Source organism: Heteronotia binoei, chromosome 21 (assembly GCF_032191835.1).
Source record: "Heteronotia binoei isolate CCM8104 ecotype False Entrance Well chromosome 21, APGP_CSIRO_Hbin_v1, whole genome shotgun sequence".
Lineage (NCBI taxonomy): Eukaryota > Metazoa > Chordata > Lepidosauria > Squamata > Gekkonidae > Heteronotia > Heteronotia binoei.
The window spans coordinates 41,357,701-41,374,576 of NC_083243.1; the positions used below are offsets into that span (position 1 = coordinate 41,357,701).

The following is a 16,876-nucleotide window of genomic DNA, read 5'->3' on the forward strand; positions in this document are numbered from 1 at the left end:
CTCCAAAGCTGAGCAGAGCAACAAAGAACTTTCAAGGCAAGTTACTTAATTCAGACATGACAGTAAGCCAGGTTAGGAACCCATGTTCTGACCAGTGTCACAAATAACGTCTAATACAGGAAGATTTCCACCATAAAGGTATAGAGGCAAGGATAATTTGTGCACAAACTAGGAAGTCTTCCTTAAATACAGTTGATTAACCGGAATTTGTTACACAAATCACAATTTAAGATGAGCTCCTGAGGACTCCTGAGCTCCTGAGGGCTCACTAGCTGCTGCAGAGTAGCTCATGCAGACCCTAGGAGACCCAGAGGGAAAAGATATGCTTTAGGTTTTTTTAAAGAAAGTTTTTATTTCATGGGATTTTCTTGGTGCTGCTTAGAAAATAGCTTTACTCAGGGTGTACTTCCTAGTTCCTGTCCTGTTTCTAGGACAGAACAAAACCTGATAAAATTCCACACCCTCTGATGCCAAGCCAGCCGTAACTGCGTTCCTGTGAGTTCCTGCTCAAAAAAAGCCCTGCATCTAAATGAAGTGAGTGCTCAGAACTTAATGGGTTCAGAAAAGCTATGCATTTAAAACAGAAACCCTTGTTCAACTGTAGAAGGCTGATAAGGAGACAGGAGCCTCATCACTTCAGGCCTGCAACCAAGGAATATTGCAACAATTCACATTCAGGAATAATAATCTCAAGATTGTTGTCTTAAATGATAATTACCTGTGCCTCCTCTTCACCATTACACATGAAAGAATGCCTGGAGTATTTCTAATGAACACCTTCACTTACTATCTTACTATCTGAAAAAGTGGGCATGCACATGAAAGCTTATACCCAGAATTATTGGTCTTATGGGTGCCACTAGACTCCAACTTTGTTCTGTAGCTTCAGACCAATACGGCTACTCACCTGAATCTATCCTACACCATCCTCTAAAAAAACCAATGAATTCCACCCACCAGAGATAACGATCTTGATACTGCTCACAGTATCCAAGAATGAAAAAGAGATGAGTTTCTTACAACAAAATCAGCCCAAATCATCCATCACTCAAAGAAAAATCTAATACATTCTGAGCTGCTTACTTGTATGCAAGGCTTTGGGACAAAACAAAACATTATGGTTTGAACGTAAGAAGAACCCTGGAGTATCAGATGAATGGTCCATCTAGTTCAGTAGATGCCCCAAAGGGTCCACAAGTCAAGCATGGAGACCAAAGCCTACCCCTTCTGATGCGTCTCAGAATCCAGAATTATACTGGTGCCAAACAGAGATTCTGTTTAGCTATGATGGCTAACACAGTGCAGTCCTAAACAGAGTTACACCCTTCTAAACCCATTGACTTCACGGGACTTGGAATTATGTAATTCTGTTTAGGATTGCATTTTTGTATGAATTACTGTATGCGTCAGGGCAAGGATGAATATAGTCACTTCTGTCTTGTTATCTGTTTGCCTGGCAGTTTGTTGACCTTGAGATGGCTGATTTCCACAGAGCCACCTGAAATACAGATTGTCCCACAATGAGACGGCACTAGGAGAGTTGCCGGCACCACAAAACTGCAAAGTCAGCACTCTTGAGGACTGTGACTGACTTTGAAATGGAGAAAGTCATTTAAGATTTACAGAAAATCCTAAACTTGAAACAAGGCGACACATTTTGTTCCTTGGGGAATCTTTCTATGGCTCCCAATCCATATCGAAGTATGAAACCAGATGAAAGATACTCAACTCAACAGCTAACCTTCAACAAAAATGTGTTTATCTTTCACATAGATCCCCACAAGCTGGGGAAGTGCTATTGAATAACCCTGACAGTACAAAACAAACCACAGAACTTCCTAGCTCTGACTCTCTGATCAGCCTCCCAATACAGTCTTAACAAAAAAAATTGCAATCTGCACAAATAGGATATGTTTTATCGAACAGAAGAACTTTGTAACACTTGCTTAACCTGATGAATTGCAGCAGGCAAAGGGCACAGTTGTCATTTTGTCAATATTAGGCTGCTTTTTCAATGCCTGCATTGCAAAAAGAAAGTTAGAAGACTGATTTGAGAATAATTCAAAATGTAACATTGTTTGCCATGCTGCAAAACAATGGCACACTTGTGGCTCACTATTTTAATACATATTTTAAAATCCCAAATCAAGCAGTGATTCAACTAATCCTGGATCATTTACCAGAAAGATGGATGAAGGGTTTGTTACTAAAGTTTTATCAGAAAACAGCAACAGATATGGGTGTCAAGAGTCACTCCATCTTGTTCCTCTTGTCATGTGTATTCAATTGTACAATGCTGTGCTGTGCTTCAATGCTATGCTGCACTTGCTATGCCTTTGATATAACTGTAACTTGTAAGTTATCTGGAGGGAGGATGGCATGTCTGGGAATTGGCTAATTGCTAGGTAACCAAGGTCAAGGAGCTGGAGGAGATAGGAACCATGAACTGATAGTGGGCACCTGCGGTGATGAGAGCTTAGCAAAAACCCCGCACAAAACCCCCACTTTTGCTTGGTGCACTTTGGCGTGAATTATAACAGTCAGGGCAAAGGTTTATAAGTTGGGGGAAACTGACAGAGAGGTCAGTTCCGACAACACATGTGTATTTCCATGAAGATGGAATAAAGATCTTGAACTCCAACTGTCTTTTCCTTGACTCTGGGAATGACAATGGATGGGCTTTCTTATGTATTTCTCACAGAGGTTTGACAACGTAAGTTCATACCCAAGAAAGTAAGCGCTTATGTCGAAAGTAAATTTCAGGGAAGTAATCTACAATTTCCCCCCATCTCTCTCACAAATTCACTAACCTTGTCATGGCTGATCACATCTACCATCTGTTGTGGTGATGGATCCAGAAGTCCTTAATTACAGCTCACTGATAAATGTGAGGATTTTGTAAACTCGGTTTCCTGGGATTTTTTTGAGGGGGGGGGTTACTAATAAATCTGAATTGTCTAGTGTTTGGTAGATTAGCATTATGTGAACTTGATGTGCCTAAACATGTTGCAATTATACTAAATATCTAATTGAAGTAATTGCAAATTACATTTGTAATTGACAGTGCTCTTTATGGTGCTGAAAATTAGCTGTCTTAGATTCTGTGTAATGAAAGCAGCAAGAGTTCTCTAAATCATGATACTCATTCAGCAACTCAGGTGCCACCTGTGGCTCTTTGACATGCCACCTGTGGCTCTTCTGAGCACCACTCCCCAATATGGTACCTGTTTTAGGTTGCAGGAAAGTGGGCAAAGACCTTGCCCAGTGAGGCTTCTGCTTGGTGGTTGGTTTCCACCTTGAAACAGCCACTGCATGAGGAATGGATAAGCTATGAGACTCCCTGAGGTAAAGATCAAGCCAGTGATAGAAGCAAATGTGGCTCTTTTGGTTGATGCTAATTGAGGATGTGGCTCTCCATGAGCCGTGGAGTGGGTACCTCTGCTCTAAACCATTGTGTATTATGTTCCAGGGCATTGTCTGAAGGAACAGGATACCATAAACTTGATTGAAGGAGTCAGAAGCAATTGCACCCATCACATCTATGTACAAGTGTAAAATTCTTAAAAAAGAGATTAATTTTTTTTACTATTATAATACAAAATAAACAAAAGCTCTGACTCCTGCAAATCTCCTGGGATCTCTATGTATGCCACCTTGATTTCCATGGAAGAAAGGTAGGATGGGAATGCAACAAATAACTAAATGTAAATAAACCTGTTCTGCAAGAAATGCAGGATGCCGTAATACTTTGTGGCTATACCAGTTGCAGCAAAACATTCTGTAGTGCATAGTGAATGAAAAGCAGTAACTATTAGCCAGGGTGGCTAAATGTAACATCTATGTCCAGAGATATACCACTTCTGAATATCAGATGCAAGGACAAACAGTAGGAGGGGCATGCTTCCCAGAGACCTCTCAATCAAAGTGATTTTTCGCCTTTCAATGAAAACTATACTCCATTTACTGATTATTACTAGAGAATCTATCAGAAAAAGCACTTGATGATGTGCATCAATGCAGAGATATTGAATGGACAGCGCAGGGATCCTATCGAGCCTTATATGTGCAACATGCATAGCTGGATTTCAGACATCACTGAATACTCAATAATAACGATTGTAATACATGGAAACTCAAAGCACTATGGAAGATAAGGGAACAAGGAGATATGAGGCTCATTGGTATGCAGAAGGAAATAATGCCAATGAATACATTAAAAAAAGAAGTCAAGTGGATAAGTCAATGCTGAGATGGGCTAATTTGTATGATTTTGTCAGAGCTATTTAGGAAAAGGTATTTATCTGTGAATAAAAGACTAAATACAAAAAGAATGAAATCAACCAGCCCTGAAAACTCTATTCATTCATCAGTGGTGGTTCATAATAGTACAAGGAATATAGAGAGTACGGATTTATAAATTATGTTTATTTTACAACCTTTCTTTCTGTTGCTGAGTTATTAAGATTTGTTACGTCTGCTTCCTAGATGAAACATCCAAGAAATTGCTAACAGTCTTATAAAGAAGATAAATGCCACTCATTAAGTAATTGCACCCATCACATTTATGTACAAGTGTAAAATTCTTTAAAAAGAGATTAATTTTTTTTACTATTATAATACAAAATAAACAAAAGCACAATTCAGATCTCACAGGTACACATGATAAACAGACGTGCTAAAACTGCTTATGTTATTCTTTCAGGCAACATAAACTTAGTGCTCCCTAACCAGTTACCTTTCCATTATTCTTTATGGTTAGATGTATGATCTAAGGGATAACAAAAAAATAAATGATTTTAAAAAGCTGGATTTGGGCATGCACAGACAAATACCTATACTTCTATCATTAAGTGATCAATAGATTGGAATAATTTAAAATATAGCAATGAATCTAGAAATGGGGGGGGGGGGAACCCACAATTGTTGCCACAAGTCTAACTTTAATGTCTGTGGGATAAACCACGTCCATTCATCTAGTGCCATGCACTATTTCTTAGGCCTTTTTTCCTGGGGGAATACAGTGGAGCAGAGTTCTGGAAACTCTTCATGAAACAAAAGTATCAAAAAATGTTTAAAAGTTCATGAAGGGCACCCATGTGTTTTCCCTTCATTTCCCTCCTGCGAGTTCCAGCAAGACACACATACGCAGACAGAAACAGAGACAGAGAGATGCTGAGGCAGGAAGTAAAACACTGCACTTTATTTCCTATCCCAGCATCTCTCCCCTCCCCTCAGCCATCTGGGTGGAGCACCAGCAAGTCAAGGGCTTCCTGACCTGGTTTTGAGAAGAGCTTGTCTTCCTCATGCAGTGTTCCAGCACCTTTGGGGGGAGGAAAGAGAGAGAAGAAAGACAAAGAAAGAAAATATCAAGAAAATGCACTTGACACAGGGCTGCCCTTGAAAAATGTTTAGAAGTTTCAATTGGTACAGAATGCTGCAGGCAGGATGTTAATTGGAGTAGACCATTGATAGCATTATAGGCTTGGCCCAACTACACTGGCTCCCAATCTGTTTCCATGCACAATTCAAGCTGCTGGCAAAGACCACTAAAGCTCAATATGGTTTGAGATCAGCATAGCTGAAGGAACACCTACCCTCTTATGAAGCTACCTGACCACTACAGTCACCTTCTAAGATCCTGCTTTGGGCGCCTGTCTTTTGGGATTAGACAGGTGGAAATCCTAGAGAGGGCCTTTTCAGTTGTGGCACCCAAACTCTGGAATTCTCTTCCCAAGGAGACTCACCTGTCCTCTTCTGTTGCCATCTTCCATGTGAAGACATTTTTATTTTGTCTGGTGTTTCCTCCTCCTTTCCCAATGTATTAATTCTCATTTCGTTAACTTTATTGCAACTTTGTTTTAACTACGTTCATGGTGTGTTTTTATTGGGTGTTAATTTTTTTAAAGATGTGCTTTTAATTTTTAGTTTGTTAAGTACCTTGGTGGCCCTAACAAGGGCAGAAAAGCATGATATACATTTTGTAAACAATTTTTTTAAAATGCAAAAAAATCCCCAAAATCCCAAGGCTCAAAATGGTTAGGGACCCCTGCTATAAACCAACAAGAGGCCTCTTAGTGAACCTCCTGGCTCTCAGTTTCTTTGCATCCATTCAGTCTTTCTCCAGACTGTCTGCTAGTCCATAGGTACCTTATCTGTCTTCAAGCACCTGCCCACCCTTTGGCCTGACTCTCCTCTTGTTTAGCCTGAAGAGTAGGCGGTTGAGAGGTGATATGATCACCATCTTCAAGTACTTGAAGGGCTGTCATATAGAGGATGGTGTGGAATTGTTTTCTGTGGCCCTGGAATGTAGGACCAGAACCAATGGGCTGAAATTAAATCAAAAGAGTTTCCGGCTCAACATTAGGAAGAACTTCCTGACCGTTAGAGCAGTTCCTCAGAGGAACAGGCTTCCTCAGGTGGTGGGCTCTCCTTCCTTGGAGGTTTTTAAACAGAGGCTAGATGGCCATCTAACAGCAATGAAGATCCTGTGAATTTAGGGGGAGGTGTTTGTGAGTTTCCTGCATTGTGCAGGGGGTTGGACTAGATGACCCTGGAGCTTCCTTCCAACTCTATGATTCTTAAATATGTCTTGATCTCATTAGAGAAGTATTGAGTGCATTGTCTTCTGTCCTTCTGTCCTTTGTGCTGATTCAGGGCTCATCTCTGCATCACACACATTTTTCAAACTCTCTCTCCAGCAATGAACCTTGGAACCTGCTGGGGAATAATGCAGGATCTCAGAGTTGGAAAGGCCTGATCATCTAATCCAGCGCCCCACTCCAAGGCAGGGCCCCCTGCTTTTAAAGCATCCGGAACAGATAACTACAAACACACGAAGCTGCTTTACATGAAGCTGAGTCAGTCAATTGATCCAGCTAGCCTAGGCAGTAATCAGTCTTGGAGCAGCTCCTTCCAGTTCTCGGGTGAACATCTCTCCTACCTGCACTACTCGGACATCCTTTTAGTGGAAAGGAACCACACGCACCACTGAGCTTTGGACTCTTCCTTCAAGGCCTCATAGCAAGACACTGATCTCTACCCCCCGGCCAAGCCCAAGACTGAATGCTTGTAGGCAAGCCACTCTCTGTGAGTCAAACTGATTTGTTTCTTTCCCCTCCCACAGGACGAAGACTGGCAAAGGACAGGTGGAATTTTATACGGGAGAAAAAAATAGACTGAAGAGAAAGAGATAAATTACCCTACCCCCTCCTCTTTCCACCTTCAGTTTGAGATTACAGTTTCATGTAGCAGCTTTGGGTAAAATGGAGGGGGGGGGGACATTGTGCAAGACATCCATACAGCAGAGCAACTTGCATAGTCAGTCCCTGAAGAATGGGTAGGGCTAGGGAGCTGCCTTCTCAACACTGGGAGACTGACTAAAACCGTTCCAGAATCATGTGGGCTAATCACATCCTAGGACAAGCAATATTCTAGGGTTTTGTTTTGTGCCAGTTCTCTACAATTGCCATGAAAGGAGTCAAATGTTCCCATCTAGGCAATAATTAATAGGTTTAAGACAGACGAAAGTCGCATGAGCAAGATCTTTATAGCTTAGCGGAGAAGAAAATGAAGAACAAACAATGAGAACGCAGCCTTTCCAAAAACATGCCTATGAGCAATTGTGCTTTTATCTTAATGAACTTGGGGCAGCACAGAATTCTTCCATTTAAATCTTCCTCCATTTTATCCTTACATCAATGCTGTGATGTAGGGCAGGCTGAGAAAGAGAGTGACTGGTTTGAAATTGTCCTGTGACTTTTACGGCTGAGTGGGCACTGGAACTGGGGTCCGACACAGCAGTTCTCCAGTGACTGCAATCCTAAGCATACTTATTTGAAAGTAAACCCTCAATGGGACTTGGAGATAAACAGAGAAACAGACACTCCTTACAATGAACAAGAAGCTTCACACAATGCATTTGTTGCTAGGTTGCATGACTGAGAAACAGCTCTTATTCCGCTGGTTTTACACTAGGAACAGGAGTTCAGGTCACTTTCTTTGCTGTCAAATCCACACAGTGGGCATCTGGGTGGCTACTTGAGTATCATGTAGGTATGCAGCTAATGAGTGTGGAGAGCAGTGCTTGGCATGGCTTCAGAAGACTGACTGGCCCATGCCAGTGCACCTGCACCATGCTAGCAGCAGTCTCTGCACCTTCGCTGTCACCTCCCGTTATACTCCAGCCAAAGCATCAGATCCCCCCACCCATATTCCTGGGGGCCAGCAGTGGGAGCTGGCAGTGGCCATCAGTGAACTGCTACATGAGCTCCTTCACTAGGTGATGAATAAATGAACACCATGGTGCTGTTGTGACCCTGGTAAACACATTATGGGGGACGGTGGAGGAGAACTCAACACCAGGATGGAGTTTTTGGTGGAAGGTCAAATGTTCAATATGAACACATAGTTTTATCTTAAGACACTTTTGAAACGCCAGGTACTGTTTCATTCTACCTCAGCTGGAGGTGGGGTGGGGAAGGTTATTAATTTTTTAGTCCTCACAAAGTTTTTTTATAACCGAGTACCTCACAAATCTTATTAATTAACATAGTCCTCCTGATAGCCTGTTAGTGAGAGTTGTGGAGAAATGTCATCAAAGGGCTAAGAAAGATGCAGCAATGACCTTGGTGAAAGAAAATAACAGTGTGCAGACGATACCTTTAATTTGACAATTCCCTCCCTTTTCCTTCAAAGCAAAACAAAAAATAGTCCTAAGAACATAAGAGAAGCCATGTTGGATCAGGCCAACGGCCCATCCAGTCCAACACTCTGTGTCACACAGTGGCAAAAATTTTTATATATACACACACACTGTGGCTAATAGCCACTGATGGACCTCTGCTCCATATTTTTATCTAAACCCCTCTTGAAGGTGGCTATACTTGTGGCCGCCACCACCTCCTGTGGCAGTGAATTCCACATGTTAATCACTCTTTGGGTGAAGAAGTACTTCCTTTTTTCCGTTTTAACCTGTCTGCTCAGCAATTTCATCGAATGCCCACGAGTTCTTGTATTGTGAGAAAGGGAGAAAAGTACTTCTTTCTCTACTTTCTCCATCCCATGCATTATCTTGTAAACCTCTATCATGTCACCCTGCAGTCGATGTTTCTCCAAGCTAAAGAGCCCCAAGCGTTTCAACCTTTCTTCATAGGGAAAGTGTTCCAGCCCTTTAATCATTCTAGTTGCCCTTCTCTGGACTTTCTCCAATGCTATAATATCCTTTTTGAGGTGCAGCGACCAGAACTGCACACAGTACTCCAAATGAGACCGCACCATCGATTTATACAGGGGCATTATGATACTGGCTGATTTGTTTTCAATTCCCTTCCTTATAATTCCCAGCATGGCGTCCTGCATATCATATATCCAGTGCCACCACCAATCGCACAACAATTCAAAGCACGGTTATTATCCGGCAACCTAATAATATCATCACTCACCTTGTCAGCTACAAAGTAGTCATGCAAGAATCTACCAGCTAATGACCACTATTATACAGCAGCTGGATGCAAAATATACCCCCATGTGTATTTTTAACCCAAAACGAATCCTGTCAATTCTCTCTCATTGCTGTGAAAAGAATATTATTCTTCCTGATGGTCTGCTAAGAAAGGATTTTTCTGCTAGCTGCCCATCAGTGCCAGCCAACAAGCTTTGCTATGGTACTCTAAACAAACACAAATGAAAGTTCATACAAGGCTCATCAACCAGCATGACATGTTTTTCATTAAAATTGTCTTCTTCATGAAGGACACTATCCAGCCAAAGCTAACGAATTTTAACTTGCCCAGATCGGGAGAGTCAAACATTAACAGCACAATTCCAAGCAGAGTTATACCCTTAGTCCACTGAACTCAATGGTCTTAGGAAGGTGCAACTCTTAAGATTGTACTAGAAATCATTCCCATTTATTAATGTGCTTAACACTGCCTGGGTTGTGCTCTAGTTATTTATTGGTTTCTTTATCAACATCGGTTGTTTGCATCTCCTTTCAACTTCTTCAACTTAAAATCATAGAGTTGGAAGGGTCCTCCAGGGTCATCTAGTCCAACCCTCTGCACAAATGCAGGAAACTCACAAATACCTCCCCCCCATACACACATGCACCCCAGTGAGACCTGCTCCACACCCAGAAGATGGAAACCCCCTTCTCCAGGATCCCTCGACAAACTGGCCTGGAAAAAAAACAACCCACCGACGGATCCCAAAATAGTGGATAGCATTTTCCTGTGTGTGTAAGGAAGGGTCACAAGAACTAAGCACTGACGCAACCCATCCTGCCCGTCTTCTCATGATCTGCATAAGTTCACAGAATCAGCACTACCGTTGGATGGGCATCTAGCCTCTGTTTAAAACCACCAAAGAAGGAGAGCCCACCATGTCCCAAGGAAGCCTATTCCACTGAGGAACCAGTCTGTCAGGAAGTTCTTTCTAATGTTTAGTCAAAAAACCTTTTGTTTTAATTTCAACCCGCAGGTCCTGGTCTGACCTTCTGGGGCAACAGAAAACAACTCCACACCATCCTCTATATGACAGCCCTTCAAGTACTTGAAGATGGATCTTCATATCACCTCTCAGTTGTCTCCTCTCCAAGCAAAACATACTAAATTCCTTCAACCCTTCCTCATAGGACTTGGTCTCCAGACCCCTCACCAACATTGTTGCCCTCCTCTGGACATGTTCCAGTTTGTCTATCCCCTTCTTAAATTGTGGTGCCCAAAACAGAACACAATGCTCTAGGTGAGGTCTAACCAGAGCAGAATAAAGTGATATCATCACTTCATGTGGTCTGGACACTACTTCTCATTTGGGCTTCCTGCTCTTTTCTTTTTTCCATCTGCTATGTACATTCCTGTATCTTCACCCAGCTAAGGTCTTACTTGTAGAACTGGGTTCTGCACATGCACCCCTAACTACTTGAGGAACCACTTGCACAAAGGGGATATGCGTGTTTCCTTAGAGTGTTCAGAATCAGTGCCACTACATGTGCAGGGTCCGGGGTACTGTTTACTGGAAACCATGATAGCAGGAGGATGCCACTGAATCCAGACTGCTATACATCAAAATTGATTCTTGATGGTGCAGCTATTGTGACCAGGGCACACTCCCAGTTCTGAGCTGTAAAAACGTATTGTTGGATAGGAACTCTGCTGTATAGAATGAACTACCCAGGGCAGAGAAGAGCCTTGTACAGACAATCTGTCTACACAATGAATGACTGTGTGGGGAGTGAAAGCAGGTATGAGAGCACTGGCCTGCCCCTGCCTCCACGTGATCACAGAGTTGTCTACATGGAGCAAACATGCAGACAAAGTGTCTGTACATGCACTCCCTCCTGTGCAGACAACTTGTGTCTGTACATACACTAACTCCTGTGCAGACAACTTGGTGATTGTATGGAAGAAGGGGTGAGGCTAGCAACTCTTTCTCTTCACACGGTCAATCAGGTCAAGTGTACAACCCATCTAAGGAGAAACAGGGGAAAGGGAAAGCTATTTGGAAACTGAGATATTATTTTTCTGACATCAAATGGCACTGATTGGGCACTCACTAACAAAATATTACTGTGAGTGAATGTACTATATGGCACAAGGAAATGAAAACTGCTTAATCCTTCAGCGTTCATGAAAAATGATTGAAGATGCAATACCATAAATGTTCAGCCTCAGCTTTCCTCAATAGCAGTTTTAAGTGAAAACTGGTGTTTGTGAAAATAAAATTTTCCTTTTTTTATATATGTCTCCCAAATGCCATATGCAAGCCCCCAAAAGGTAATACTAGAGCTGGGGTGGCCAAACTTGCTTAACGTAAGAGCCACAAAGAATGCCAGATGTTTAAGAGCCGCAAGACATGAACGCCAGATGTTTGAGAATTGCGAGGGAGGGAAGGAAGGAAGGAAGACAGGCAAATAGATGGGGAGGGAGAGCTGGAAAGAAAGCAACTTTATCTTTAAATGTATTCTTGAAGCCACCAGCTGGCTTGGCGAAGTGATTTAAAAAGAAGGTGGTGGGGGCTTCAAGAGCCACACAATATGTATGAAAGAGCCACACGCAGCTCCCGAGCTGCAGTTTAGCCATCCCTGTACTAGAGGTTTGGAGACCTACATGGATGAAAAACCATGCAACAGAAATGTCTACATTGAGCAGGGCAAAGCAGAGAAACTATAATTTTTGCCCATTTTACCAACGATACTTCCATTGACAGGAGAGTCAGAGAGCAGACATTTCCCCCCCCCCCTCCACATAGCCACCTGTGTTCAGTGGTTTTGTTTTAATATATGCAGGTTCCCAGTCTTTCAGTTGTTTGGTCAAGAACACTGGAGGATTCCACCTCCACCCCTGGCTCCACCCGGCACTACAACAGGACCCATCATAATCTCCTTTTCAGTAACAGCCTCCAAACAAATTGACACAGCAAAGTTTTCAAAATCCTGTTATACCCACCTTTCTGTATGTTGCTGACATTGGTCGTCTACTCTCCCTAGAACTGGATCGGGACACATCTTTGGATGAGCTCATTTCCTTCTCACACTTTTCTATTTCCTTCTTGAGCCTCTCTCTTCTTTGCTGATCTGACACTGAAAATAAGTAAATAAACTGGAATAAATACACTGACAATCTTACTAAGATTATTTTTGGAGTTAAAATTACAGGGTGATGATGGGGCTTGGCTGTGAACTTTGACATGCGGGGGATTCACCTCCGCATATATGTTTGCTTCCACATATGGACCTTCCTTGCTGATCAGATAAAACTTGCTTTTAAAAAAACATGAACCAAAAGAAAAATAACTGTAATGAACATACGAAGCTGCCATACTGAATCAGACCCTTGGTCCATCAAAGTCAGTATTGTCTTCTCAGACTGGCAGCGGCTCTCCAGGGTCTCAAGCTGAGGTTTTTCACACCTATTTGCCTGGTCCCTTTTTTGGAGATGCCAGGGATTGAACCTGGGACCTTCTGCTTACCAAGCAGGTGCTCTACCACTGAGCCACCGTCCCTCAATTACGGTTATTATTGACAGTGGGTGTAACACAGTGACGTTAAGGTGTCAGAGTAGGACTGGAGAGACCAGGTTTTCTATCCTCTCTCTCAGCCCCAAACCCCACTTTAGCAGCTTTTTGCAAGTCACTCCCTCTCGGCCTAAACTTGCCTCACAAAGTCGTTGTGAGAATAAAATGGGGTGGGGAGAACAGTGTATTACAGCCTGAGTTCCTTGGATAGGTGGAGGGATAACAAAGTCTCTTTAAATGCCTTCTAGCCATGCCTAAATAAAAACCAATTAATATCAGCTTTTATGCAAGTGGAGCTATTTCAGTAGCCAAGTACAGATCTCTGATGTGATTTTGGCCGAATAAATACCCAAAACATACCAAAAAGTTTTTCCCCAGATATTTATTTGACTCGGTATATACCTAGCACACACACCTATTGTGTACCCTCCTATTTTGGTCCAGGAGATTCAATTATAAAAGCAATATGGAGCCAGTGTAACAAAATAACGCATACGCCTTTTTCACCATGTACATTCCTCAGAAACAAACCACAGGCAACTGAATTTGGACCAGTCTCCCTGACATGTTTCTGTGCATAAGTGCTATAAAAAAGGTAGCACCATTGCCTTGCACTTTATGTGGTGGAAAGAGGAACACACTCAGTTTGTAACAATGTCTATTGTAATGTAGAAGAAGGTCCTAGAAGTTAAATATGCACAGTATTCTATGGAATGGGATATAAAGCTATCCCATGATACTAAAAACAATAAAAATATTTAATGAAGAACAATCTAGACACTGCTATTCAGATGAGGAATAAAAGGTAAGTTTTAAAATACTATTAACACTTTTTTGAAAATAAACTTACAATGTTGACATTTCAGTCCCAATGATTTTGAGCTCAAATTTTTCCACCTGTACTTGTACCTTATTAAGCAGCTTGTATCTTATTAAGAAATCTGATACTCAATTAATTTAATTGCTGTGTCATTGAACTTTACTGGGATTTCAACTGTGCTTCAAAATTCAAGTGGAATTTGATGGAATATTTGTTTGGAAACATTAGACTGCTTCACAGTCTTACCAGCAGTACTTTGTTAAAATCAAACTATCAATATATCAAATTCTCGAGATGGCTGTCTACAGATACTAAAATTCAGAAATCAGAACTGTGAACAAAGACAGATCTTTTCTACAAACTTGGAAAGTGCTCTGGGTTTGCAGAAAAATCTGCCATCTTAAAAACAACAAAAATGTGTTAAAACCCCCCGTATATTCGAAACAGTATATGTAGGTTTAAGAAACGAATGCCTTCAGTAGCTATTGCTAGCAACCATACAGTATCGATAGCATTCCTGCCTTGGTTTCTGTCAGTAAAAACTCCAGAAGAGACAGCAGGGCCCTTTCCAGGGCTGCTTTGGTCTTTGATGGAGGACTCACCAGGGCCAGGCTCATCAGCAACCAGTGATCAACCTGTTACCATAAAACTTGCATGATTCACCCAGGCCTCGCTGCTTGTTACTCTTCAACAGCAGCTACTCCACAAAAAAACAATGTGGTACAGAGCTTAGAGTTTCAGAAGAGAATCTGGGAGACCAAGGTTTGAATCCACACTCTGCCTTAGAAGTTCATTGGGTGAACTTGGGCAAGTTATAAATTCTCAGCCTAACTTACCTCACAGGGTTATTGTTGAGATAAAATAGGACAGAAAAGAATAATTTATGCTTCTTTGGTTATTCATTGTGGAGAAGTGCATGGTATAAATGTAATAAAAAATACAGCTGAAGATAGGGGCAGATAAAATGTAGGTGAGAAGGAAAGAAGGAAGCGGCGAAAGGTGAAGGTATAGGAGTTGCCAGAAGGGAATAAGGAAATACTGTGGGGAAGAGGGCAGAGGGGGGAAATGAGGTGCCTCCCACAAGTTCTTTTAAGTTCCCCACTGCACAACTGAGTGACAGTTTCTCCAGGTATGCTGCCAAGAGGGAAAGTGAGAACTCTAAAGGGAGGAGGCAGAAAAAAGGTAAGTTGGTTGCTATGTGGGAAAGCAACAAGAAAAAAGGGAAAGGGCAGAGGCTCCAGGGGCTTTCAGGGAAAGGAAAGAGGAAGTAATGTAGGAGGGGAAAATTAGATGGCCCCCTGCAAGACCTTGCTAGTTTCCCACCTGTATTAACAAGTATACAGCTTGGCACTATTTTGAAAGAGAAAGGTATTTTTTTAACCTAATGCAACCAGAAGGTTTTGTTCAGTACTTATTAACGGCAATTTCAAGAAGACAAAAGGCTATCAGTTGTTTCTGAGAAATTTAGAAGATTTTCCTGTAAAATGAATCAAAGTGCTGAACATTACTGTGGGGGTGATTCACTTATTCTGACTTAATGCCTCTGAAGTCCATGAGGCCACACTTGTGTAAAGTGATCTGTGAATCATCTCTATGAATGACGACACGAATGCAAGTTAATTAAATTACTGGTAATGCTTTGGCTTCATCTCTTGCTGTTGCATTTGTAATTTGTACGCTAAGCAAGGTTGGCCATTCTGATATATACCTATACTAAATTTCACCTATGAATAATAACACACACACAATGGAACCTTAGAGCTGGTTCGGGGGGGGGGGGAACCATAGCTATTGCATTTTCATAAGTGGAATCTGAAATGACAGTTAGCAAGCACCACACGTACATTTTGAAAATCATGTATTATTTTGTCAACTGATGTCTGAATAATCAAGAAAAATCAGTTGCTCCCAACCTATAATTGAGTCAAGATGATATGAATGGATAATAGTATGACACATTCCAACATTTTCTTATGGAAGCCTTTCTACAATATATGAGAAATATTATAACCAATTCTCTTGCAGGATTTATGCAGGAAATCTTCCCAGTGGATGTATTCCTACTATACAAGACATTTAAATTGCTGTAGTTTTGATTACTGTAGCCAGATTATGCCTCTGGAGGAGGGGCCAATTGAAGCTGGCTGAATGCAGTACATGTGATAAAGGAGGTCTAAACCTCCATTAGAAGTCATGGATTTAATACCACCTCCAAGCTGTGAACTTGCGCTTTTCAGGGAAGAACATATCATGGTGATCCTATAGTTACAGGAATCACAGAATCATACAGTTGGAAGGGACCTCTAGGGTCATCTAGTCCAACCCCCTGCACAATGCAGGAAACTCACAAATACCTCCCCCCTAAATTCACAGGATCTTCATTGCTGTCAGATGGCCATTTAGCCTCTGTTTAAAAACCTCCAAGGAAGGAGAGCCCACCACCTCCAGAGAAAGTCTGTTCCACTGAGGAATCACTCTAACGGTCAGGAAGTTCTTCCTAATGTTGAGCCGGAAACTTTTTTGATTTAATTTCAACCCATTGGTTCTGGTCCTACCTTCCGGGGCCACAGAAAATTCCACACCATCCTCTATATGACAGTCCTTCAAGTACTTGAAGATGGTGATCATATCACCTCTCAGCCGCCTCCTCTCCAGGCTAAACATCCCAGCTCCTTCAACCTTTCCTCATAGGACTTGGTCTCCAGACCCCTCACCATCTTCTTCACCCTCCTCTGGACCCGTTCCAGCTTGTCTATATCGTTCTTAAAATGTGGTGCCCAAAACTGATCAAGGAAGATCAAGAAAGACATATGGATGCCTGTTTTTTCTCAAAAGGTTTTTCGCCCCTGCCAAAGCAGGAGACTTTCTTCCCCTTAATCTTTCTTATCACAATGTCCAAAATGCACTCCGAATATACTCAGCAGAAAACCTGCCAAGCCGAAAAGATCTTCACAGCTTGTGCAACCCAGCCATGTGCATCCACACCTGTCTTCTTTGGCAGAGCTTTTGGCATGTTTCTGTCACACATTCAGCAATCACAGAATT

General features: G+C 41.9%; 1 protein-coding gene across 1 annotated transcript in view; it reads right to left on the reverse strand.

The window, feature by feature from the left end:
* Positions 1 to 16,876, reverse strand: part of SPATA7 (spermatogenesis associated 7) — a 92,825-nt gene that overhangs the window by 19,711 nt on the left and 56,238 nt on the right. The window contains exon 5 of the mRNA XM_060261883.1: positions 12,444 to 12,577. Within this exon, the coding sequence (XP_060117866.1) occupies positions 12,444 to 12,577 (134 nt within the window). The remainder of the gene's footprint in view (positions 1 to 12,443; positions 12,578 to 16,876) is intronic.